We start from the raw sequence: 25187 nt of genomic DNA, 5'->3' as shown, positions 1-25187 counted from the left end.
AATATTCCCTTTAATCATCTCTGCTCATTAGGAGAAAACTCCCAATTCCTGTAGTCTTTACAGGTTTCTAATTGCTAGTATAATTCTGGTAAATCCACTTTTGAGGTCTTAACATCCAAAGGCATGGTGTCCAAAATTAGATTGATAATTCCAGTTAAGGCATCAATGTTTCATACTCTGTACATCAATTTATAAATGTATGGATTTAGCATGATTTATTAATTGATGAACTTGCATTACTATTTTTTTAAAAAACATTTGTGTGATTGAATCCTCAAACTTTTCTCCTGCACCCTAACTTTCTTCGCCATCAATTATGGGTGGCAGGGTAGAGATGGGTCTCTACCAAAGGACGTGTAAGGTACTCCTTTCCTCCGCTAGCCTGCAGGTCACCCTTGGGCAAGGTGTAGCTCTTGCTTAGCCCCCCCCCCTTCCCCCTCCGCCCCAGGATCTGGGTCATGTGAAGCCATGGGAGCAGGTGGTGCATATTACAAGTCCTGGTTATGTGACCACTTGCGCTAGACAGACAATCTCTGAAGAGTATTGATAATGGCTGGGGGTCACCTGTCTTGTAACGACGCTGCCCAGGAGAAGGCAATGGCAAGCCACTTCTGTAGAAAAAAATTGCCAAGAACAGTTATGGTCATGGAAAGACTGTAATTATCCATGTCATATAATACGGCGCATAATGATGGTGATGCCACTAAACGTTCAATTACCCCTTCTCCTAATCTTGCAGTTTGTATTTAGTCAGTGCCAAACTCAATTACCAATTTAGGGGATGTGTCAATAAAACTGAATTCTCAAGACAAAACTGTGTTCAGCGCAGCTTTGTGGCAGTGCATACATGTGCTTTAGAAACAAGGCACTTGCTTATAATCATGTTAGTGTGCTCAAGATGAGAAATATTGGAGCTGAAGATTGATGCTCTTTCCATATTAGCCACCGGTTATCATAAAGTTAGGCTGTACCTACAAAGTTGTGTGGGCTGCATGTAGAACAAACTCCTACACTTTCACTTTTCTAATTTAGCACTCGGATTTTTTTTTCTGTCAGATGTTACTAAGCTAAGGCAAAACAGCAAATATTGGATTAATACTCCTTATTTTTTTAGATTTCCCACACCAGCATATTTTGTTATGGATCATGCTAGAAATAAGGCCCTAAGACCATAAAATGTAGAAGCAGAAATAGGCCATTTGGTCCATCAGCTCTGCTGCACTGTTTCATCCATTATTCCTCTTAGCTCCAAAATCCTGCCTTAGCTTTTGTAAAGACTTGGCCTCCACAGCTGCCTATGGCAGCAAATTCCACAGATCTCTGGCTCAAGAAATTCCTCCTCATCTCTGTTCTAAAAGGACTCCCCTCTATTCTGAGGCTGTGTCCTAGACTCTCCCAGCATAGGAAGCATTATCTCCACATTGACTCTATCGAGGCCTTTCAATATTCGATAGTTTCCAATTAGGTCACCCCTCATTCTTCTGAATTCTAGTAAACATAAAAGCCCAGAGCCATCAAATGCTTTTCATATAACAAGCCATTCAATCCTGGAATCATTTTCATGTACCTCCTTTGAACCCTCTCCAATGTCAGCATCTCCTTTCTAAGATAAGAGGCCCAAAACTGCTCTCAGTACTCCAAGTGAAGCCTCACCAGTGCTTTATAAAACCACAATATTACACCTTTAAATGTTTGATATTCATCCACACAGGATTGTGACCAGTTCCACCAGTTACCTTGGTTGCTGATTTTTAGATGTGATAACAAAATGATAGATATTGATCAAAACCACACCTTCTAACTCTAAAAGTAAGTGTTTTACTTTTGTAACACTATATCTCTGATTTTTGTCTTAGCTGAACCGATATTATGAACTGGAGGAGGATCTGCTGCCTCCACTCAAGCTGGAAAATTGCATCACCACTCAGGCAGGTCAGATCTACCTCCAGGAACCTCTGGTAATCAAATGATTTATTCTTGATTATTAACTAACAGGGCAGTTCCTTTGAGAGACAATGTTTGAACGTGGAGACTTTTATGATAATAGACTCTGGAATGAAAGGGTTAACCTATGAGGAATGTTTGGTGACCCTGGATCTGTTCTTGATGGGCTTTAAAAGAATGAGAGGGATCTTATTGAGGCCTATCGAATATTGAAAAGCCCGGATCAAATGAACATGGAGAGGATGTTTCCAATAGTGGGGGAGCCTTGGACCAAAGGGCACAGCCGCAGAACAGAGGCTATGGGGAGAAGGTGGAGAATGGGATTAAGGGGGGTAATAAATCAGCCATGATGCAATGGCAGTGCAGGCTCAATGGGCCAAATGGCCTAATTCTGTTCCTACGTCTTATGGTCTTATTGAATCTGTGTCAACAAATATTGTGACTCATTCGAGAAGCTAACATCTACATAGGAGTGAGCCTGTCTTGCTTGGAACGCCTCTGTTTCTATCCCTAATCCAGGAATCCGTTCTCTGGAATAATGGCTAGCGTGCCACAATTATCACCTGCTGTTGCCCTGCTAAGTGACTGGGACAAAGTTAATTCCCAATTCCGAACCCTTGCCCCCACCACTAGAAAAATCATTTGAAGCAAACAGTGAACTGTTGGAAGAGCTCAGCAGGTGAAGCAGCATTTGTGGAAGCAAAAAGATGTTCAAGTGATCATCCCTTTGCCTCCATGGGTATTCAACAGTCAGTATTCAAAATTGTTTGTTGCCATTTACTTGTGCACAAGTGTAAAGGAGAACGAAATGATTGCTATTCCAGATCCAGTGTTGCATAAAACAACACGAGGCATTAAAAAATTACAGTAAATATAAAAGCAATCTATAAAACAGTGTATGTGGAACTGGAAAGTGTGACCTTAAATATTTAAGATTAGCTTGTATACATAGACTGATTGTATGTACAACATATGGTGACTGACAGGAAATGATTAAGTGACTCTTAGCAAGAGGAAATTTAGGTAGCAGCAGGGCATATGAAAACACATTAGGACAGTGACTGTGTCAGTCCAGGTATGAGGGGTGGAGTGTGAGTATAAAGTGGCAGTGATATGAGGGGCGGGGGGGGAATGATTGCTTGAGCTACTGAATTCTTCCAGCAGTTTACATCTTGCTCCAGATTCCCGCAACTGCAGACTCTTGCGTCTCCAAATGTAGATGTCAATTGAAGGAAACACAAGGTTTACTTCAGCTGTTACAAGGCCTAAGTTCAGATATCTTAACAGACAGCCACAATTTGCTTGGGAAGATGTGAACACTTGGGTGAAATACGTGTGTGTGTTTGTGTGTGTGTGTGTGTTCGTGTTCTTATATAATCTTCTGAAGAGATGATGTTGCACATTTAAATATGTTGCTAAAAGTGATTGATTGTAAGAGAGATTTGCACAGTAGCCATGATTTTTCAAGTATTAGTTCGGTTGCGTTCATTGACAGCATTAATTCAAAAGGTACAAGTTCAAAAATTGTTGCTTAATTTGTCTAATTCAGATGCTTCCCAGATGCAAAAAATAAAATTGAAGCTCCATTTGTTTTTTCATGTGATGTTTAAGGTCTTGTGATATTGAAAGAGAGCCTAGTTATTTCTGGTAGAACATAGATGTTTCCAACTTGTGGTAGATTTGTCTCCTTCCCTCTTCCTCGGTTCCCCACTTTGCCCCCACCTCTTGCCTGTTCTCTCCTCATAACCTGCTTATCACGTTCCCTGGTGCCTCTTCGACTTCCCTTTTTTTCCCATGGTCCACTCTCCTCAGCTATCAGATTCCTCCTTTACCTTGTCCACCTATCACCTCCCTGCTCGTTACTTCTCCCCCCCCCCCCCCCCACCTCCCAAACCTGGCTTCACTAATCACCTAGCTTCTACTCCTTCCCCTCCCCCACTACCTTCATTCTGGCTTCTTCCCCCTTCCTTTCTAGTCCTGATGAAGGGTCTTGGTCTGAAACATCAACTCTATTCCTTTCCATACATGCTGCCTGACCTGCTGAATTTCTCCAGAATTTTGTGTGTTGCTCTATTTATTTCTTACCCAGTCTTTTTTTTTTTAGAAAAGAAATACCTGTCAATAGTTCTTGATATTTAAAGATAAAGATTAGCTTTATTTGGCAGATTAAAATAAAAGAAATACAGAGTAAGACATCATTTGCATCAACAACCAACACAGTGTGACTATGTGCTGAGGATAGACTGCAAATATTGCATGCTTCCAGGTGACAACATGATAGGTGAAGCAGCAGATTTTGGCTTCCATGTTTAATATTGCTTTTCATAATTTTATATAATTTAGGGATATCTCTAAGAAATGTGATTGTGGACCTTTCTGCATTCATTTTCTTGGTTGTTTCTTTTAATGCGGTAGTTGATGGCTACACTTGTTATCCATTTCTTCTGTTTTTCTTTTGGCACAGGCACACCTTCTGAGTTGTGTTCAGAACTGCTTGGCTTGGTATAAGCAGTCCTTAGTGCATCATAGGATGGGTAATACTGATGAGGAGGAAGAGGACGATGAAGATAGTTTTCAACATGATTTAGAGACACAATTGGATTCAATCACTCGGAGAATGATTAAGAGTGAACTGGAAGATTTTGAGCTGGTATGTATTTTAATTTTTGCCTATATCACATTTATTTTAACTTAAAGTATGTTTGTGTCAAAGCCACTTGATGTAGATTATTTCTTGCAAATTATGCAAATAAATGTCAAAGCAACCACTTTATTCATTTAGCATTTTTTAAAATTTGTTGCTGGAATGCATACACTCAGTGGTCACTTTATTGGCTACCTCTTGGATGAAAGAGGCCACTTAGTATATGTTCATGGTCTTTTGTTGCTGTAGTACATTCACTTCAGGGTTCAACATGGTGTGCATTCAGAGGTGCTTTTCTATTGTAATGCATAATTATTTGAGATACGGTTGCCGCCTTGTCAGCTTCGACCAGTCCGGCCATGCTCCTCTGACCTCTCTCATTAGCAAGCTATTTTTGCCCACAACTGCCAGTCACTGGATATTTTTTGTTCTTCACACCACTCTCTGTAGACTTGTGCATGAAATTCCCAGGCAAACAACAGTTTCTGAGATACTCAACTGCCACCCCCCCCCCCCCCCCACCACCACCATCTTGCACCAACAATCATCTATGGTCAAAACCATTTTCTTCTGTATCTGATGTTTGGTCTGAACAACAACTGAACCTCTTGACCATGTCTGCCCGCTTTTATGCACTGAGCTGCTGTCGCATGATTGGGTGATTAGATATTTGCATTAACGAGCAGATGCACCTAAATAAAGTGGCCTCTGAGTGTATGTTATTTAATGCTAGCATTTAATTTTCATCCCAATGGAACTGGCTTTCTGGGCCTTTGCAGAGAGTCATTAAGCACATTGGTGGGTCTGGAATTGTGCTTTGTAAAGTTTGTAGGCACGCATGAAAGACCCAAGTGAAGTACATGCTTGTTTTGTAACAGTCAGGCCACTTTTGGTTGCCATTGTTGATGCATGTTTCTTTAGCTGGGATGATTTAATTACATGAACTTAAATCTCTTGGATTGTGGAGGCATTAGTAATGATCCTTCATTAATCTCTATGTTCTGGAATGGTTCTGGAGGACTAGAAAATTGCAATGTCACTCCACTCCTTAAGAATGGAGGGAGGCAGAAGAAAAGAAATTATAATCCAGTTGCCTGACTTCAGTGGTTAGAAGGACGTTGGAGACTATTATTAAGGATGAGGTTTTGGGGTACTTGGAGGCACATGACAAAATAGGCAGCATGGTTTCCTTAAGGGAAATTTTACCTGACAAATCTGTTGGAGGAAATAATAGGCAAGATAGACAAAGTGGATGATGTTTATTTAGATTTTCAGAAGGCCTTTGGCAAGGTGTTGCACATGAGGTTACTTAACAAGTTAAGGGCCCATGGTATTACAGGAAAAATACTATCATGGGCCGAGCATTGGCTGATTGGCAGGAGACGGAGTGGGAATAAAGGGGCATTTTCTGGATGGTTGCCGGTGACTGGTGGTGTGCTGCAGGGGTCAGTGTTGGAATCCTTTCTTTTCACCTAATATGTCAGTGATCTGGATGGCAGAATTGGTGACTTTGTCGCCAAGTTTGTCAACAATACAAAAGTAGGTGGAGGGCAGGTGGTGTTGAGGAAACGTGGTGTCTGCAGAAGGACTTGGACAGATTGGGAGAATGGGGAATGAAGTGGCAGAAGGAATATAGAGTAGGGATGTGCGTAGTCATGCACTTTGGTAGAAGGAATAAAGGTGTGGACTATTTTCTAAATGGGAAGAAAATTCAAAAATCAGATGCAAGGGACTTGGGAGTCCTTGTGCAGGATTCTCTAAAGGTTAACTTGCAGATTGAGTTCATGGTAAGGAAGACAAATGCACTGCCTGCATTCATTTTGAGAGGACTTGAAGACAAAAACAGGGACGTTCCGCTGAGACTTTGTGAGGCATTGGTCAGACCACACGTGGAGTTCTGTTTACAGGTTTGGGTCCATATCTAAGAAAAGATGTGTTGGTATTGGAGAGGGCCCAGAGGAGGTTCACGAGAAACATCCCAGGAATGAAAGAGTTACCAAATGAGAAGCGTTTGATGGCTCTGGGCCTGTACTCGCTGGAGCTCTATTCCCCTTGAAATAAATGCCAATATTGCCATTGCCGCCTTTACCACAGACTCAACCTGTAAATTAACCTTCTGGGAGTCTTGCACGAGAACGCCTAAGTTCCTCTGCATCTCTAATATTTGAACTTTCTCCCCAATTGGGCAATAGTCTGCCCTAGTGTTCCTTCTACCAAAATGTATTATTGTTCATTTCCCAACACTATTCCATCTGCCACTTTTTTGCCCATTCTTCCAATTTGTCTAAGTCCTGCTGCAGTCGCATTGCTTCCTCAGCACTACCTTTGCCTTCACCTATCTTCGTATCATCCACAAACTTTGCCACAAAGCCATCAATTCCATTATCTAAATCATTGTCAAACAATGTGAAAAGTAGTGGTCCCAATGCTGACCCCTGAGGAACACCACTAGTCTCTGGCAGCCAACCAGAAAAGGCCCTGCTTTATTTCCACTCACTGTCTCCTGCCCGTCGCCATTTTATCTTGTTAAGCAGCCTCATCTGTGACACCTTATCAAACGCCTTCTGAAAATCCAAGTATGTGACATCCACTGCCTCTCCTTTGTCCACCCTGCTTGTTACTTTCTCAAAGTACGGATTTGTCAGGTAAGATTTCCCTTCACAGAAACCACGTTGACTTTGAAGTATTGTATCATTAGTCTCCAAGTACCCTGAAACTTCGTCCTTAATAGTAGACTCCAACACTTGCCCAACCACTGAGGTTAGGCTAACTGGCCTATAATTTCCTTCTTTTGCCTTCCTCTCTTCTTAAAGAGTGGAGTGACATTTGCAATTTTTCAGTCTTCCGGAACCACGCCAGAATCAAGTGATTCTTGAAAGATCATAACCAATGCATCTGCTATATCTTCAGCTATCTCTCTGAACTCTGGGTTGTAGTTCATCTGGCCCAGGTGACTTATCCACCTTAAGACCTTTGAGTTTGCCGAGCATTTTTTTTCCTTTGTAATAGCAATGGCACTCACTCCTGCTCCCTGACACTCATGGACCTCTAGCACACCGTTAGTGTCTTCCACAGTGAAGACTGCAATGTACTTAGTAAGTTCATCTGCAATTTCTTTGTCTCCCCCATTACTACCACACGAGCATCATTTCCTAGTGGTACGATATCAACTCTCACCTCCCTTTTACTCTTTGGTTCCCTACCCTTCTGAGCCACAAGGCCAGACTCAGTGCCAGAGGCACAGCCGCTATTGCTTCCCCTGGTAGGTTCCTCACCCTAACCAACAGTACTCAAAATGGAGTACTTATTGTCCAAGGGGACCGCCACAGGGTTGCTCTCCACTATCTGACGTTCTCCTTTCCCTCTCCTGGCAGTTACCCATTTATGTCTCCTGTAGCCTTGGGGTGACTACCTCCCTGTAGCTCTTGTTTGTCACCTCTTCATTTCCCTAAGCAAGCCGAAGGTCGTTGAGCTGCATTTCAATGCACCTGGTGCAGATGTGACTATTGGGGAGGCTGGTAGTCTCCCGGAAATCCCACATCTGACACCTGAACAGAATATTGGCCCTGTAGACATACTGCCGATTCTCTCGAGTTAAATAAGAAAGAAAAAATAAATAAATAAGGAATGAACTTGCCAACTGACCTACTTACCTTGCCTCCACCTGTTCTCGCTGGAGCCCTGTTGAGCCAAAGCCTTACCACTCTGAGTCAGACTGCTCCAATGACCACTCTCATGATGACCGCTCCACTAGACGGTATCCCTCTTTTATGGAGACTAGGTTTTTAAAGCTCTTCACCGGACTTGTGTGGGAATACTTCTACTACATCTGTGCTGTACTCCAGCCAACAGAAACATTAAGTTTGCATCTCATCTGCCAAATCCCTGAAGAATTTTGTACAACTTTACTCAGGTCATCCCTTGTTCTTCTAAACCCTAGGCCTTGTCTGTTCAATAAAGCAACAAATGTGTCATCCCAGGAATCATTTCGGAAATTTTCATTGCACTCCTTTTGCTGCAAGTGTATCATACAAAACTGCTGTTAAGCTCTTCTGATAGGGATTTAAACCTAAAAATTTTTCTGTAATATTAGTTGGGTGAAACATTGGCAAGTTAGGTAAAATACCATTCAAAAAAACTTCTAATCTGCAGATATCTAAAAAAAAATATGTGAACTAGGCCAGGGGTCCCCAACCTTTTTTGCACTGCGGACCGGTTTAATATTGACAATGTTCTTGTGAACCGGCCGACCCGGCGGGGGCGAGGGTGGGGGGGGTAGGATTGCCAACGGACAAGAGTAGCAGTCAAATAAGTTGTGTTTACTCCAAGAAAGACTACAATGACCATGAACCCTTGCGCGGGCACCAGTGTGCATGCGTGTACATGCTGATTTTTTTTTCTGCAAATAGTTTTTGGCGATTCTGTTCCAGGGGGTGGTGTTAATCACGACCAGAATATAACTGATAAGTGGTTAATACACTCAATTTCGTTTCTAAAAGGGTTTATCTAACGAATTTAATATTAAACATATTAAGCTCATATTTTCCTTGCATGAATATAGTGATAAGTCAATTATCAGGGGAGGACAGGGGAGCTTGAAGTAAGTGTTGAACGAACTTCCAGTAGAAGTGGTAGAGGCAGGTTCGATATTATCATTTAAAGAAAAATTGGATAGGTACATGGACAGGAAGGGAATGGAGGGTTGTGGGCAGGTGGGTGGGACTAGGTGAGAGTAACGTTTGGCACGGACTAGAAGGGCAGAGATCGCCTGTTTCCGTGCTGTAATTGTTATATGGTTATATAAGTAAGTCAATAGCATCATAACATTTTAAGTAATGTTTGGATATTAAACACACAGCACATTTTCCCTGTATGAACATATAAAATCATTGCAACACACTAATATCAGTGAATCAGTGGGAGCCCTGGGCCTGTTTCCCTGCAACAAGACGGTCCTATCGAGGGGTAGTGGGAGACAGCGATACTCGAAGGGGGTTCCTCATGTCCAGTCTATTCTGTAATTTAGTTTTCATTGCATTCATTGCAGAGAGATGTTGGAAATGGAAGCAATGTTTTCGGTGCTTTCATGGTTATCTCAGGATATTTAGCCTTGACTTTGATCCAGAATGCCGGCAGAGATGTTATGTCAAACATACTTTTCAGCCTGCCGTCATTTGCAAGCTCGAGGAGTTGATCTCCTTCCTGCGCTGACATGGATGACGCGTGGGTAATGACCTTGCGTGCGTTCAAGCTCAATAGTGCGTGACAGGGAATGAGGAAAGGTGCAGCTGACTCCTATTGCCAAATCATATTGTTTCCTCGCGGCCTGGTAGCACATGCTTTGCGGCCTGGTGGTTGGGGACTGCTGAGCTAGGCAGCTTGTATTTATTAGATAATTGTTCAAACGACATGAAACAATTATCCATGGATAAATCACAAAAGCACACTATTCCCCTCGTTTTCCATATGGAAAAAACAATCAATTCTAGAAGGTTGAAAGAAAAAATTAGATATAATAGGACTAGATAAATTCGTTCAATCCAAAAAATTTGCAAAATTGAAACCATATTTGTATTGTATGTTTAATTATTGGATTAATTATTTGTTTGTTCAGTTTGGTTAATGCAAAGGGAAGCAAAGCTCCTAAAATAGAAGCTAATGAGAACCCCTGCACAGACTCACCCTCCAGGTCGTGGACAATGAGTTTCATCCCAGTCTTGCGTCCAAAACATTAAATATCGGATATTGATTGCCCAATAATAAAATCTAAAATTCGGCTGAGCTAAACCACCGTCCCTTTTTGATTTCTGTAGATATTTCTTGCTCAATCTGGGATTTTTATTCTGCTATATATATGAAGAAATGTTAGAATCAATAATATCAAAAAAGGATTTAGAGACTAAAAATTGGTACCATTTGAAGTAAATACGGAAATTTAGGTAAAACAGTCATTTTTATAGCATTAATTCGACCAATCAATGATAAGGACAGTGGGGACCAATTAGTAAACAATTGTTTAACATGGTCAATTAAGGGTAGAAGGTTAACTTTAAATAGATCTTTATATTTTTTAGTAATTTTGACACCCAAATAAGTGAAGTAATCAGTAATTAATTCAAATTGTAATTGTCTATAAATTGGAACTTGCATATTTAATGGAAAAAGCTCACTCTTATTAAGATTTAATTTATAACCAGAAAAACTACTAAACCGAGCTAGTAGTGATAAAACTACGGGATGGATTTCTCTGGGTTAGAGATGTATAGTGACAAGTCATCTGCATACAATGATACCTTATGTGTCTCCTTCCCATGAGTAATTCCAAATATATTGGTTGAATCATGAAAGGCAATTGCCAAGGGTTCCAAAGCTATATCAAATAACAAAGGACTTAACGGACAACTCTGTCTAGTACCTCTGAAAAGCCTGAAAAAGGGGGATCTCTGATTATTGGTAACTACAGAAGCCAAAGGTGAATGATATATCAATTCAATCCAAGAAATAAATTTTGGGCTAAAGTTGAATCTCTCAAGCACATTAAATAAATATTTCCATTCAACTCTGTCAAACGCCTTCTCGGCGTCAAGTGAAATAACACATTCCGGAACTTTAGATGAAGGAGTATATACAATGTTCATTAATCTCCTAACATTGAAATACGAAAAGTGATTTTTAATAAATCCTGTCTGATCATCAGAAATAATTTGTGGCAGTACCTTTTCCAATCTATTTGCTATTATTTTAGAAAAAATTTTGGAATTACGTTCAACAAAGATATGATGCACAATCAATAAGGAATGTAGAAATGGATGCTTCATAAAAGGATTGTGGTAATTTACCTACAAGTAAGGCATCCTTAAAAATTTTACATAGCCATGGTAAAAGTAAATTTGAAAAAGATTTATAAAATTCTACTATAAATCTATCCAAACCTGGTGCTTTTCCAGTATTCATCGCAAAAATTGCTTTCTTAATTATCATCTTCTGTAATGGATGCATCTAGTTCTAAGCGTTCATTAAGTGGTAATTTTGGAATGCTCAATTTCCTTAAAAATTCATGCATAATGGTAGACTCTTCAGGAAATTCCGATTGATATACAGAGGTATAAAATTCTTGAAAAGATTTATTAATTTCGTCATGATCAACCATCAAGGTACCATCCCGCTTAGAAACTTTACTAATCAAACGTTTAGCCGAAGCAGCTTTCAGTTGGTCTGCCAATAATTTATCCGATTTATCACCATGTATATAAAATTGGCTCTTAGTTTTAAGTAATGATTTTCAATCGGGGAAGCTAATAACAAATTATGTTGCATCTGAAGTTCAACTCTCTTTTTATAGAATTCTAAATAGGAGCAACAGAATGCTTTTTATCAATTTCTTTAATATTATCAACCAATGTACATATTTCATTATTAATTCGTTTTTTCAATCCAGCAGAATATGAAATAATTTGCCTGGGAATATATACTTTAAAAGTATCCCACAATATTCCACTGGAGATTTCATCCGTAGAATTAGTTGAAAAGAAAAAATCAATCTGTTCTTTAATAAAATTGGTAAAATTTGAATCCTGAAGTAAAGTGGAATTGAACCTCCATTGTCTAGCACTGAAAATTACGTCAGTGAATTTAATTGATAGTTTCAGAGGTGCGTGATCAGCTGCAAGTGTATCCTTCATGAGTAAGGCAGACCTGTTCACAGCAGGACCTTGTATAAGCAGAGCAAGATGTCTGCTCTTGTGCTCAAGCTGTCTTGTAGTAAACGCCACTTAACATTTGCTTTCCAAATTTCTTGCTGAACCTATATATTAATTTACACTGTCCAATACCAACACCTTTCCATGTCTCACCTTATTAAAAAAGAACCAACATGTAAACAAGTAAAATTCAAGTCGGTTTAAGCAATTCTAAGTTGATTATAGTAGTGAAGGTTACAACCATTACAGCTTCCAAATTTGTGGATGCTGTCGGTTTTATGAATAGCTATTATTTCACCTTCATTATCACTGCAAAGCATTTTGCAACCTTCTGAGTTGCTGTCCTGTTGTCTGCATACAGCGCATTTCAGATTTTAAAACTATTTTGAATTACGTTACTGAAAATGAATCATTACCAAATTGCTCTGTCAATTTCTGTTTATTAATTTAAATATTTTGATCACAACACAGCTTGGTCTCTTCAGTGTGGCTGAGTGGAACCCAGGTTGACACCATTTTTTTTATTCCTAACGTCATCTTGATAAACAATCACTGGCCTTTTTCAAAACCGAAGCTTGTGTAAGTTGAGGTGCCCTAAACTAAATGTATATTATTAAAATCCACTTATTAGCATTCTATATAATTGCAGCAGTGACACATGGTTATAAATTTATCACGTATTTCAATGACGTTCATCTGCCCGTTAATATTTTTCATTGTATTTTCTCTTTTAAGCCTGCCTTGATGTGCATGGACTCCTAAACCTTTCATTCACCTTTTACCTCCCATGCTTCTTATAGGTTTCACTCCACCATTATTCCAGCAGTCGTGGACTGGATTCACATTTGAACTGCAGTTGCCAATTTTTAAATTAACTTCTCCACTTACAGTATCTGCTGCCCGATTCACTATCACCTATAAACTTGGATATACGTACCTTTGCATTTAAATCTAGTCTGTCTATATCGTTGGGTAATCATGATGACTACATCTAATCAGAGAATTCACTCTTCAGAAAAGTGCAGTGTTTCCACTTTCCTAATCAGTTTCCAGTATTTGATTGAACCACTGTTTCATTGCTTCATGTAAGAAAATTTTATTTATTGTTCAAAATTTTCTCATGCCTTCTTTTTCAAACCTCCTTTTAGGACAAATCAGCAGATTTTTCATTAACGTCCAATGTAGGAATTAAAAATAATATCTATGCTGTTCTTGTAATGGGAGTCTTCGAAGTTCTGATGGAGTACAACTTTATGACCGGCAACTACAGGTATGCCACTGAAGTCATAGTGGTTATGTGTAATTAATTAAAAATAATTAATCTTTTAAATTCAGCTGAATTAGTAGGCCAGACAGAGACACAGCTTGTTTTAAGATCACTAGACACTGCATGCAGTAGTTGCTGTGTGGCACTATGAAACCATTAGCCCAGGTTATGTTATCAAGTTCTGCAATGGAACTTGAATTGACACATTCTGAAGCAACCTGAGATCCATTATGTAAATGGGAAAGGCTTTGAATGTGAGACTCAGCTTTTCTGGTTTCTAATTTTTGTTTTGCAAATTGTATATGGGAGGTTTTGTAACTTTTAACATGTGCTTATATTTGAAAATATTCAACCTGATGTTGGAAGATGTGTACTTGTACTGTTTTATGCTTGTAAGCTCTTAACAGGTTAAATAGCCTTTAAACCATAAAAAATGCTTGTTTTTTTTTGTTTTGAGTTGTCATTTTGTTGTAAATTATAAATGTTTCTAAATCCATCATCTGATGTTTCTTTAATCCGGCAAAGCGCTATCATTTTGTATGTGCCACTTTTTCTGTTGCTTTCAGTAATCTATTTTTTTTATAAATATGCTTTGAATTTATATTTGCTTAGATTGATACTTCCAAGAGCTCAGTGCAATTACCTTTTGTGTTGTGATAGCAAACAATTAGAGCAGGAATATTGTACAATAATGTGTTAGTCTTTCTTAGTTATTGTTATCACTATATCTGATGAACATATCTTCATTCTAAGATATTGAAAGTCAACCAGATCTTGTACTCCTGGCATCTACCATTCCATTTAAATTAATAACATCACCCCTACTATGAAGAAAATATAATCATACTTAGCAATGATAACGTCAAAGCAACAATGTAGATAGTACAAGTGTGTGGTAATGTTGCAACTATACCACTGATGATGTGTTGCATTTGGAGTCATAAAGGAAATAAAATGTTAAGGTGATTGGCAGAAAGTATAGAAAGGATGTTGGAGGTAGTTTCTTTTTTCGCAGCCAGCGATGAGTGCATTTCATCTAAGGGACATTTAAGAGACCCTTAGTAGGGTACATGGATGAAAGAAAAATGGAAGGCTATATGGAGGGGATGGGTTAGATTAATCTCAGAATTGACTGAAATGTTGGCATGACTTCATAGGCTGAAGGGCTGTTTTACGTGCTGTGGTGTTGTATAATTATGACTCTGTTTGTAATCGCCTTTTATCTGGAGCTTTAAGCAATTATTTCAAATATCTTTATAATTTCAAAAAACTAAAAAGCATGATTACAGATGCATGATAGTATAGAAATTCTGGTACTCAATTCTATACAAATAAATGTTCTGTAATTTAATCATAGTGTTTGGACCAAACTATATGACTCCAGAAATTGAACCAGGTATTTCTGCTGTGAAGTGCACTTGTGCCGATGATCTATTTTCCACGTCAGTTGCATACAAAGAGACCAATGTTTTCTTGTAAAACCCTTATTTGGAGCACTGCAGCATTATTATTTGACCCATGTGGTTCTGAGGACAGCTGTTGTTTTGCATCCTCAGAACGCAATAGGGCTTTAATAGCATTAATGTTTCTATAGTAATGTTTATTTTTAACTTACTCCCTTGAAGCTGACGTCACAGCATCCTTTATTTATTACTTTCCTTCCTTGTGTAACTATAACTCCACACCTTTTTCTGGTCCCTTGAACACCATTATTCTGTTGAGATCCATCATCATATCCCACCCAATTTGTGGCCTCTATCACTGCCACTCTGCTCTTCTTCCACCTCCCACTCTGCCTCACATTATGATCCATGATTCCCGTCTACAACCGGGCACCCATTCCAGTGACCTGACTACCCATCTCTCCTTTCCACCCCCCCTCCGCCCCCCGTGCACACCTACACCCCTCCTGAACAACTTCTGCCTTGCTCCTGGATTTTCTTTCAACTTCCCTTTCTGAACTCTGCAGTGGTGCAGTATGCTGTGGAAAATGAGTATGGTGCATCATTAGTGCCTGAAGCTTTGAATTCAGGTAATACTGACTTGGAGGACATAGTTCTAGCCAAAAGAGCTGTTGACAAATTGCATTATGGTGCCTTGACACATCACTGAATTTTCTTTGCTTGGTAATCTATTTTATTGTTCCAGGATGTAATGAATAACACTTTGTGTTTTTGAAGCCTATTATCTTTAGACTAAGAAACTAAAATTGTTTATCTTCTTGTTGTAGTGCAAATCGGTTTGAAGATGTTATAAGTCTCTTCAACTGTTACCATAAGCTTTCCGAACTTCTAAAAGAGAAATCTGGAAAAGGCAAATCTCTCTCATCCAATAAAACAACGAGGAGTCTTCTAACCTTCAGTTTCGTCTCTAGCTTGCTGACAGCACTTTTCAGGTAGTATAGACCCGAGCAATAACCCTACAGACGGGAATTCCTGCATCTGCTAGAAAATACTTGTACATGAATGAGAATTTTCCAGGCTATGGAAATATGAACATTATGCTGTGTTGTAATCTTTATATTTATTCTGAAACCAATCAAAAACATATATTGATGTTTGAAAATGAATATTATACACTTTAACAGCATGCTCTTCAAAATAGAATGCATGCTGCATGATTTATGAGGAATAGGTTATGAACACAAAGACTTGTTGGTTTTTGAACATTTCTATGTATTAGGAATACAGGGTGTCCCTTTAGAAAAGAGATGAAGCATTTCTTTAGTCGGAGAGTGGTAAATCTGTGGAATTCATTGCCACAGATGGCTGTGGAAACCAAGTCAAATATATAAAGCAGACACGAGGAATTCTGCAGATGCTGGAAATTCAAGCTACACACATCAAAGTTGCTGGTGAACGCAGCAGGCCAGGCAGCATCTTTAGGAAGAGGTATCTCCCCCTCCCCCTCCCATTTTCAAATCTCTTACTAGCTCTTCCTTCAGTTAGTCCTGACGAAGGGTCTCGGCCTGAAACGTCGACTGCACCTCTTCCTAGAGATGCTGCCTGGCCTGCTGCGTTCACCAGCAACTTTGATGTGCGTAGTTTATATAAAACAGAGACTGATTTGTACGGGCATCAAAGATTATGAGAAGAAGGCAGGAGAATGAGGGATAAATGAATCAGCCATGATAGAATGGCAGGGCAGACTTGATGGGCCAAGTAGCCTAATAATGAGGTCTTATAATGACAATATGATAGCCTCAATTCCTTAGCTCTTCTTTGCTGCTTATGCACTAATGTAAGTGTGTTATGAGCTGAATGCAGCAACTTTGCTCTGGAAATGACACTAACTCTGTGAAACCCAAATATCAAGAGCTGAAGGTACTAAGTTTAGAAACGTACATTTGTATGCTTTGAAGAACGCATCAGTGATTTGGGGATTACCATCTAAGACAATTTTATATTAGTGCATAATTGAGAACACTGAATGTTAACTTTGAAATACATATGAATAAAATTGGGAAGGCAACTGGGAAACATTGTTCTGAAGGATTCCATCTGAAATATTAATCTGTCATTTTCTTTGTTACCATCCAATATGTAAATAACTCATTTTACTGTAACTTGCTGTGTATCTTTCTGGTAACAGTGCTTATAATGATTTTAAGATGAACTGCATCTGAGTACTTGATTTGAAAATGCCATTCCCCAGTTCTTAAATCTCTTGTACATTAACTTTTTCCAGTTGAATTATAACACTTCGTTATGACAATTAGCAGAACAGTTGTTTCTCCCCAGCAAATTTCTGAATGCAACTATAGTTCCCTGTGAGTGCTCAATGAAACATTTATTTTTAAAACTCATGAGCTATAATTTTCCCCTCAATTACTTTCCATTTATCTCTTGAAGGGATTGTTTATTTTTTTAATGCAATACTGATCCATAAGTTAAAGTTAGTTGTCTTAACTTAGGGTAAAATGGCTTCTAAGATATCAGAAGGCCTTCATCTGAATTGTAAAAGATTTGCTCTTAAACTGACTGGCAAGCATTTGGTATGTCGTCCTGTCAAACACACCTTTTCCTGTACACATCCAGGCACTGCGTCTAGACCCGTAACCCAAATTTATTTATTTTATTTTGAGATACAGCACGGAGACAGCAGACATCCCACCCTGCAAAAACTGATTTCAGGGAGGTAGCACCACTAATTTGCGGGAGACTTCCGGGAGAGGTGGGATGTCTGCAATAGAGTAGCTCCTTAGCAGCTAGCCAGCTAGCCTAAATAACGTTAGCTATGCTAATGATCGAATGACACCTGTTAAACTCACCTCAACATGTCTTTTACAGTCTTAACCCATCATGGGCAATAGAAAAGTCACCGTTGCAAACAGTGCAGCGAGCAACATTGTCATTATTTTTGACCCCTATTAGGCAGGGGTACACTTCAGTGTAGTCTGGGGTGACGTACGTTTCATATTTTCTTTTTTATCCTGGAACACTGCCACGGCGCGCTCTCGCTCTCGTGTGCTCTCTCTCGCTTGCTTGCTTTTGCTCGCTCTCAAAAAAAAAAAATGATTTCCGTGATATTGTATATAATTTGCGGGCATCAGGGAGCCACTATTCATATGTGGGTGACTCCCGGCACTTCCGGGAGAGGTGGGATGTCTGAGACAGGCCTTTCCAGCCCAATGAACCCACGCTGCTAATTACACCCACGTGTCTTTGAAATGGCAAACACCAAGGAATTTAAAGTTACTGACCCTCCCCACCTCTGATACCCTGTTGAGGACTGGCTTCTGGACCTCTGGTTTCCTCAGCTTGAAATGAGTAATCGGTTCCTTATTCTTGCTGACATTGAGTAGGAGGATGTTGTGGCACCACTCAACCAGATTTTCAGTCTACCTCCTATATGCTGATTTGTTGCTACCTTTGATTAAACAAACTTAAATATGACATTGGAACTGTGTTTAGCCTCACAGTCATAAGTGTAAAGCAAGTTGGGCAGGGGGCAAAGCACACAGCCTTGTGGTGCACCAATGCTGATGGAGACTGGAGGAGATGTTGTCAATCTGAACTGACTGGGGTCTGCAAGTGAGGAAATTGAGGGTGCAGTTGTACAGGGAGCTATTGAGGCCATGCTCTTGAAGCTTGTTGATAGTTTTGAGGGGATTGTGGTTCTGAGTGCCAAGCTGCAGTCAATAAAGAACATCCGGATATATGCATCTTTGCTATCCAGATATTCACACCAACACCCACAATTGTGTGGCTAGGCATAACTGAAATGCTATCTATATATTTGCTAGACACAACTATTGTTGGCAGCATTTCAGAAGATAACAAGGAAATGTACAGGAATGCGGTGGATTGACTGGTTGAGTGGTGTCACATGCCTTGCATCAAGGTCAGTAAGACCAAGGAATTGATTGTGGGCTTCTAGAGGGGAAGTGGAGGGAACACACAGCGGTCCTCATTGAGGGGTCAGTAAGGGTGAGCAGCTTGAAGTTCCTGGGTGTCATCATCTCTGAGAACTATCCTAGGCCCAATATATTGATGCATGACAAAGAAGGCATGACAGCGGCTATATTTCATTAGGAGTTTGAAGAGCCTTCGTATGATAACTAAGTCTACCAGGGAGAGCTTTCTAACTGGTTACATTAATGCCTGATTATGGAGGGACCACTGCACAGGATCAGAAAAAGCTGCAGAACGTTGCGAATTCAGACAATTCAATCATAGACACTAGCCCTCTTACACCCCAGATCCAAAAACCTGCTCAAAAGATGATGCCTCAAAAGGCGGCGTCCATCATTAAAGGCCCTTCCACCCCCTTCACCCAAGGTATTCCCTCTTCTAATTACTACCATCAAGGCAGTGATACAGGAGCTTGAAGACACACACTCAGCAAATTAGGAACAACTTCTTCCCCTCTGCTTTCAGATTTCTGAATGGACATGAACCAACCCATGAACACTACTTCAATATTTTTTTTTCTTTTCTTTGCTCTCATTTTGCACTAATTTAAATATATTTCAGATTGTAATTTATAGTTCTTTACATTATGTATTGCACCATACTGCTGCTGCAGAAACATTTTATGACAGGCCAGTGATACTGGTTCTGATTCCAGTCACAAAATCTGGCTGCTGATTATTCTCAACCTTGTACATTCAATTCTGTGAACACCAGTGTGACTACAGCTCCAGCCAATGTTCTCTCACTCATTGGACTCTAGCATTGAAAAACAACTTTCTTCATCACCCGACCTCAACTCCCTTATGGTCTTTACCGTACTGAGACTAGACCTTGAAGACAAGTCATCACTTTCAAAGATAATTTATAATTTGTGGTATTTGCTCCAGATGAAAATTGTGGCAGATTGCTCCTCGTTAGAGGCCATCCCAATCTGATCTTGTGCTTGGTTGACACAGTGTGCGTAGTCTTGAGCATTTTATGGCTAGTAAAGAGGAAGCAGCTCAACTTTCTCCCTCCATGATCACAAAAGTTCCAAGCTTAATTCTAGAATTCCAACTTCTTTTCTGTATTGAGAGCACCTATTTTCACATAGTGGGAGCAATTTGACATCAAACTTTTATGTCTATAAGAGTAATGCTGAAGAATGACGCTTTTTACTTGATTGTCCATCAGGCATGAAGTGCTCTTAATTTCCCAAAAATCTCCTGTTGTGTTCAGTATTTGCCCAGGATCAGTAACATTTGGACAAGTGTAAGCTCTTTAGCTTAGGCCAGATCTGAACATCACCTCCATTTATCTTCCTTCTTAATATATCCCTTGAAACCATTAACCTACCTAAATAATTTAGGACTCCCAGCAATAAAATTGACTGCATGTTACCAAACATGATTTTTTGTAAATTTCTAATTGGATGTTTCTTTCTCTTTTTGTTCAGAGACAATGCACTGAGCCGTGAGGAGAGTTTGTCTATTTTGCGCTCTAATAATGAGTTCATGCGTTATGCCGTAAGCATGGCTCTACAGAAAGTACAGCAACTTGAAGAGACGGGACAGACAGATGGACCAGATGGGCAAAATCCTGAGAAAACATTCAAATATCTTTGTGACATTACTCGGTAAAGCAACATCTTTGCACATCCACAGAATTCAATAATATTGCATTATCTTTTCCAGAGCACATTTATATAATTATCTTTGACTTCTGGCTGTAATGGTAGTTGCAAATATTGGAATTCTATTGTTGAGAAAAGATGCAACTTGTGTGATTACCAGCATTTATTTATTTGTTGTACATCAGTGTTCTGCTCTGGAGGTATACTTCAATTCCATCAGCAGTGGAAGAATCTGGAAAGAAAGAGAGAGGGAGAACTATTTCATTGCTATGTTTGGACGGATTACTGCGCATATTTAACACAGTGCAACACAGATATCAAAACAAGATTCAACAGTTCTTCATTGCAATAGGTCAGTAGACATGCCCATAATTTTTATTGCTTGCAACAAGCCTTCATAGTTTATAAACCGAATTGGGTCCCTATTTGATATCGATTTCAAGGCAATGTGATCGCCAGACTGGATCAGCAGATGAATCAAGAAATCCAGTCAGATGTTGAAAGTTTTAATGTTGTAGTCCCCTAGAATACAGATACTAATTTAAGTGATTCATTAATATTAAAGTGTGTGATCACCATATAAATTAAATTAATGAGCACCTACCTAATAGTTAACATTTGGCTCATTTCAAAAATGTTCTTTTTGTGTTTTTAAAAGATTATGGGCTCAAACCCCAAATCGACTGAGACTTTGATGCACTATTGTGATATTGCGAGGTTGTTTGCTTTCCTTCTGTTAATGTTATCGTATCTGTATATGTGTGAGTGTGTGGTTACTGCTGTTCCTCCATCACACAGACAGCCATGTTTTTCTGCGTTGTCCCATTGCTGCATTTGGTTCCCATTTTCCTTTCCAAGTAAAAGCTCTCAGCAGAAGAGTGGTGACTTAAATTTGAAGATGGGTTAAAGCTGTAATATGTGGCTGCTCTGTATATTTGCTTTGTGTTAGCAAATTTGATTATGTCTGAAGTTGTTCAATAACATTCATTTAGTTTTCTAGTTTTCATTTGACTGCTTGCTGTTGACTTGGAGTTCCATGTGAGCTGTTCTTTATGCAAATAATGTTCCACTCGTCCTTCCCCACTAATCTCCCTTATAGCACATATCCCGGGAAGCAAGAGAAATGCTACATCTGCCCACTCACCTCCATTCAGGGCACCAAACAGGCCTTCCAGGTGAGGCAACACTTCACCTGTGAATCTGTTGGGATCATCTATTGTATCTGGTGCTCTCAATATGGCCTCATTTACGTTGGTAAGAAAGATTGCATTGTTGAGCACCTCTGCTCCACCCACTAAAAATGAAGTTTCCCAGTGGCCAGTCATTTTAATAACTATCCCCATTCCGACATTTCAGTCCATGGCCTCCTCGTCTGCCAAGATGAGGCCACTCTCCTGATGGAGAAAAAACACCTGATATACCATCTAAATAGCCTCCAACTTGATGGCATGAACATTGATTTCTCCTTCTGGTAAATTTCTTTCTCTTCCCCCCCCCCCCCCCCCCATTTCCCTTTCTTCTGTGGTCAACTCTCTTCTCCTGTCTAAGAGTCCTTCTTCTCCAGCCCTTTACCTTTTTCACCAACCAGGCATCACGTATCACCTTCTAGCTATCTTCCTTCACCTCCACTCCACCTTTTTATTCTGGCATTTCCCCCCTTCTTTTCCAGTCCTGATGAAGGGTCTCAGCTTGAAATGACAACTGTTTATTCATTTTCATAGAAGCTGCCTGATCATCTAGCATTTTGTGCGTTTTACTCTGAATTTTCAAAATCTGTAGAATCACTTGTGTTAATATTTCATTGTTGCCTAGTATTTTTGGGTGGTGAAATATTTGGCTTATTAACTTTATCTTTCTTTCATACACTATTTCCACAACTGACAAGCAATATAAAAAGAAACCTTTCTTTTCAGAACCTGTGAACATTAATTACCCCTTCTCAAATTTAAAAAAAAAAATGCTTACTTGGAGTTATGAGCTGTGAATTGAGGATTAAATCATAAGAATGTTTTTGGGATTGGGCAAGAACTAAACAAGATAGAAAAAGAAAAGGTCACAGCCGTGCTCAAACTGCAACTAGATCTAAGTTTAACTAAGTTTCCCTTTTAATAAAATAGTGAAATAATTTGATCTGTATTTGAGAACAAAGAACGTTATTGGGTCGGTATAAATGAAACTAACTCTTCAGCTTCTTACTTCATTCCCCTCTCTCTCTCCCCCCCCCAAAAAAATCTACCCACCTTCCTCCTTATGTGGCTTCATCTATCATCTTCCAGCTTGTACTTCTACCTCAATCCCCATCTTCTTACTCTGACTACCTCCCTCTTCCTTTCCAGCCCTGGTTAAGGGTATCAGCTCAATACGGTGCCTGTTTAGCATGGATCCTGCCTGACTTGCTGAGCTTTTCCAGTGTTTTTTTGTATGTTGCTCTGGACTTCTAGCACCTGCAGAATCTCTTGTGTGTGTTCTCTGCATTCCACCTTTGGTTACTCTGATGGAATAATTTCACACCCGGTTTCCAGTATCTGGAAAGAAAATGTCTGAAGGACCAATATTACGAGAAATATGCACCTGACCAAGTTGTAAGTATTTTGGAAATACCAAATATTCCCATTGGCTTCTTGAAGATTAATTAATGAGAGTGTATACCAGCTATGTTTTTAAAACATTAATCCTTTTGGAAAGGAAAAAATGAGGGGCAAACTGTTTTGTGAATTTTATATTTAGATGTGGTGAGTGATGGAGAAGAAGAGCAGGAGAGCATCAATATTACCGAGAAAGCAGCTTTCCACATCAGACAGTTCCAAGTAAGTAGTGCTGCTTTCAAATTAAGGCTGTTTATCTTCCTATAGCATACTTGTACCCCTGCAACAGTATGTAGTAAATAGATCATATTTATGGTTCTAATTGTGAATGTGTGATTACCCTTTAATGTGATCAGCAAATGGAAAATAAAAAAGATTTTTGTTCTGTTCCATTTGCTGCCAGAGATCTCTTGTGACACAACTGAATGGAAGTGAAGAGGATTTTAACAGCAAGGAAGCACAGCTTTTAGTGAGCATATTGTCAACACTCTCCCGGCTATTAGAACCGACATCTGAACAAGTATGTAAACATTAAGTATGACAGCTGTTTCTAGTTCCTCACCAGTGAGTTAGAGCATCGAAACAAAAGCACATTTCTATTTTCCTTATTGTTTTGTGATCAAGGAGATGAATGTTAGAAATAGGGAGTGAAATGTTCTCATAGTACTTGTTCAGCACTAACATGTCAGATAGTTCAAACAGAAGAAGCTATTTCCATTATTTAATCTAACCTTCTGTAATAGTCTTGAGATAAGAGGTAACTTCGTACATATATGTGCAAAGATTTTCTGGCTTCTGCAGGAGCCCATCTTAATAATTGAGTAATTTTGCTCTGTAAGGGCAATTGTAATTAAGACCGCTGAGTGCTGTAGCCACATCCTGCTGAAAAACTGGACTGCAATAAGCCACAGTACAGAGGAGTTTCATCTTCTAGTTTGGATTTGAACCTTGGTGCCAGAGACAAATAATCACAAGGTCACCTTAAGACCATAAGACACAGAGGCAGAATTAGGCCATTCGGTCTGTCAAGTCTTTTCTGCTGTTCCATCATGGCTGATTTATTATCCCTCTCCATCCCATTCTCCTGCCTTTTCCCCATACCCTTCAGCATCCTTCCGAATCAAGAACCTATCAAACTCCACTTTAAATATACCCAAGGACTTGGCCTCCACGGCCATCCATAGCATTGAATCCCACAGTTTCACCATCTGTTTAGTTTTCTGGAAGTTACAAACAATGGAAATTTGGAGTAATGGTACATAGAATGATAATCAGACTCCTTGAAACTGTACTACAAGTGTGCGAGACTCAAGGTTGCCAATAAAATGAAGATTATATGAAATCTCTAAGATAATTAATGTTAAAGGGCTTGATAATTTAGTAAAAGCAATTGGTGTTATATTGTCCATATTATGTATTTGTGTTTGCCTGTGGTGATAGAAGTAGGGTTAGTAAAAATGGTAACAAATCGGCCTTTCAGTGGACATTCCTAATTACCCCTCCATGCAGAAAACACAATTCTTCTCATTTTTAAAACTTGTCGCAATAAATACAATAAATTTTCCAGTGAGCACAGTCAATTTTAAGAGTGTGGCGAATAAACAAGTATTTCAGTTCCTTCAGCAGCAAAACTATTCATCTATGGTCCAGACCTTGGCTCAACCTCTTAGTGGGCTGTAACAAAAATATTTTTTCAGGAACTTCAAGAGAAACACAGTTTTGAGAACTAGTGTGAGTAATAGTCTTTGAGAGAGAGCAAGAGAACAAGAACATGTTTCCCACCATTACCTACTCTTTGGGCTATAGACTAGTGCTCTTAAGTTTATAAAACATTGCTGTCGATTGCTTCTTATGAACTTTATGGGGGGGGAGAAAATTCATTACGGTCTGAGACAGGGGCCGAGGTCTGGGCCGTGGGTGAATAGATTTGCTGCTGGAGCCAGGATCTTGAGTCAGAGTCCAAAGCAGTTGTTCATTCCCCACTCTCTTAAACTTGTTGTGCTCACTGGAAACGTTATATA

At 39.5% G+C, this 25187-nt stretch overlaps 1 protein-coding gene across 1 annotated transcript in view; it reads left to right on the top strand.

Annotated features, from left to right (window-relative positions):
* Positions 1-25187, top strand: part of fanci (FA complementation group I) — an 81650-nt gene that overhangs the window by 34446 nt on the left and 22017 nt on the right. Inside the window, exons 20-27 of the mRNA XM_072278123.1 lie at positions 1857-1958; positions 4409-4594; positions 13437-13558; positions 15786-15950; positions 20405-20584; positions 20767-20933; positions 23309-23388; positions 23570-23686. Of these exons, the coding sequence (XP_072134224.1) occupies positions 1857-1958; positions 4409-4594; positions 13437-13558; positions 15786-15950; positions 20405-20584; positions 20767-20933; positions 23309-23388; positions 23570-23686 (1119 nt within the window). The remainder of the gene's footprint in view (positions 1-1856; positions 1959-4408; positions 4595-13436; positions 13559-15785; positions 15951-20404; positions 20585-20766; positions 20934-23308; positions 23389-23569; positions 23687-25187) is intronic.

Source organism: Mobula birostris, chromosome 14 (genome assembly GCF_030028105.1).
Source record: "Mobula birostris isolate sMobBir1 chromosome 14, sMobBir1.hap1, whole genome shotgun sequence".
Lineage (NCBI taxonomy): Eukaryota > Metazoa > Chordata > Chondrichthyes > Myliobatiformes > Myliobatidae > Mobula > Mobula birostris.
Note: the sequence above shows the minus strand (reverse complement) of the source record. Positions and strands in the feature narration are given on the sequence as shown.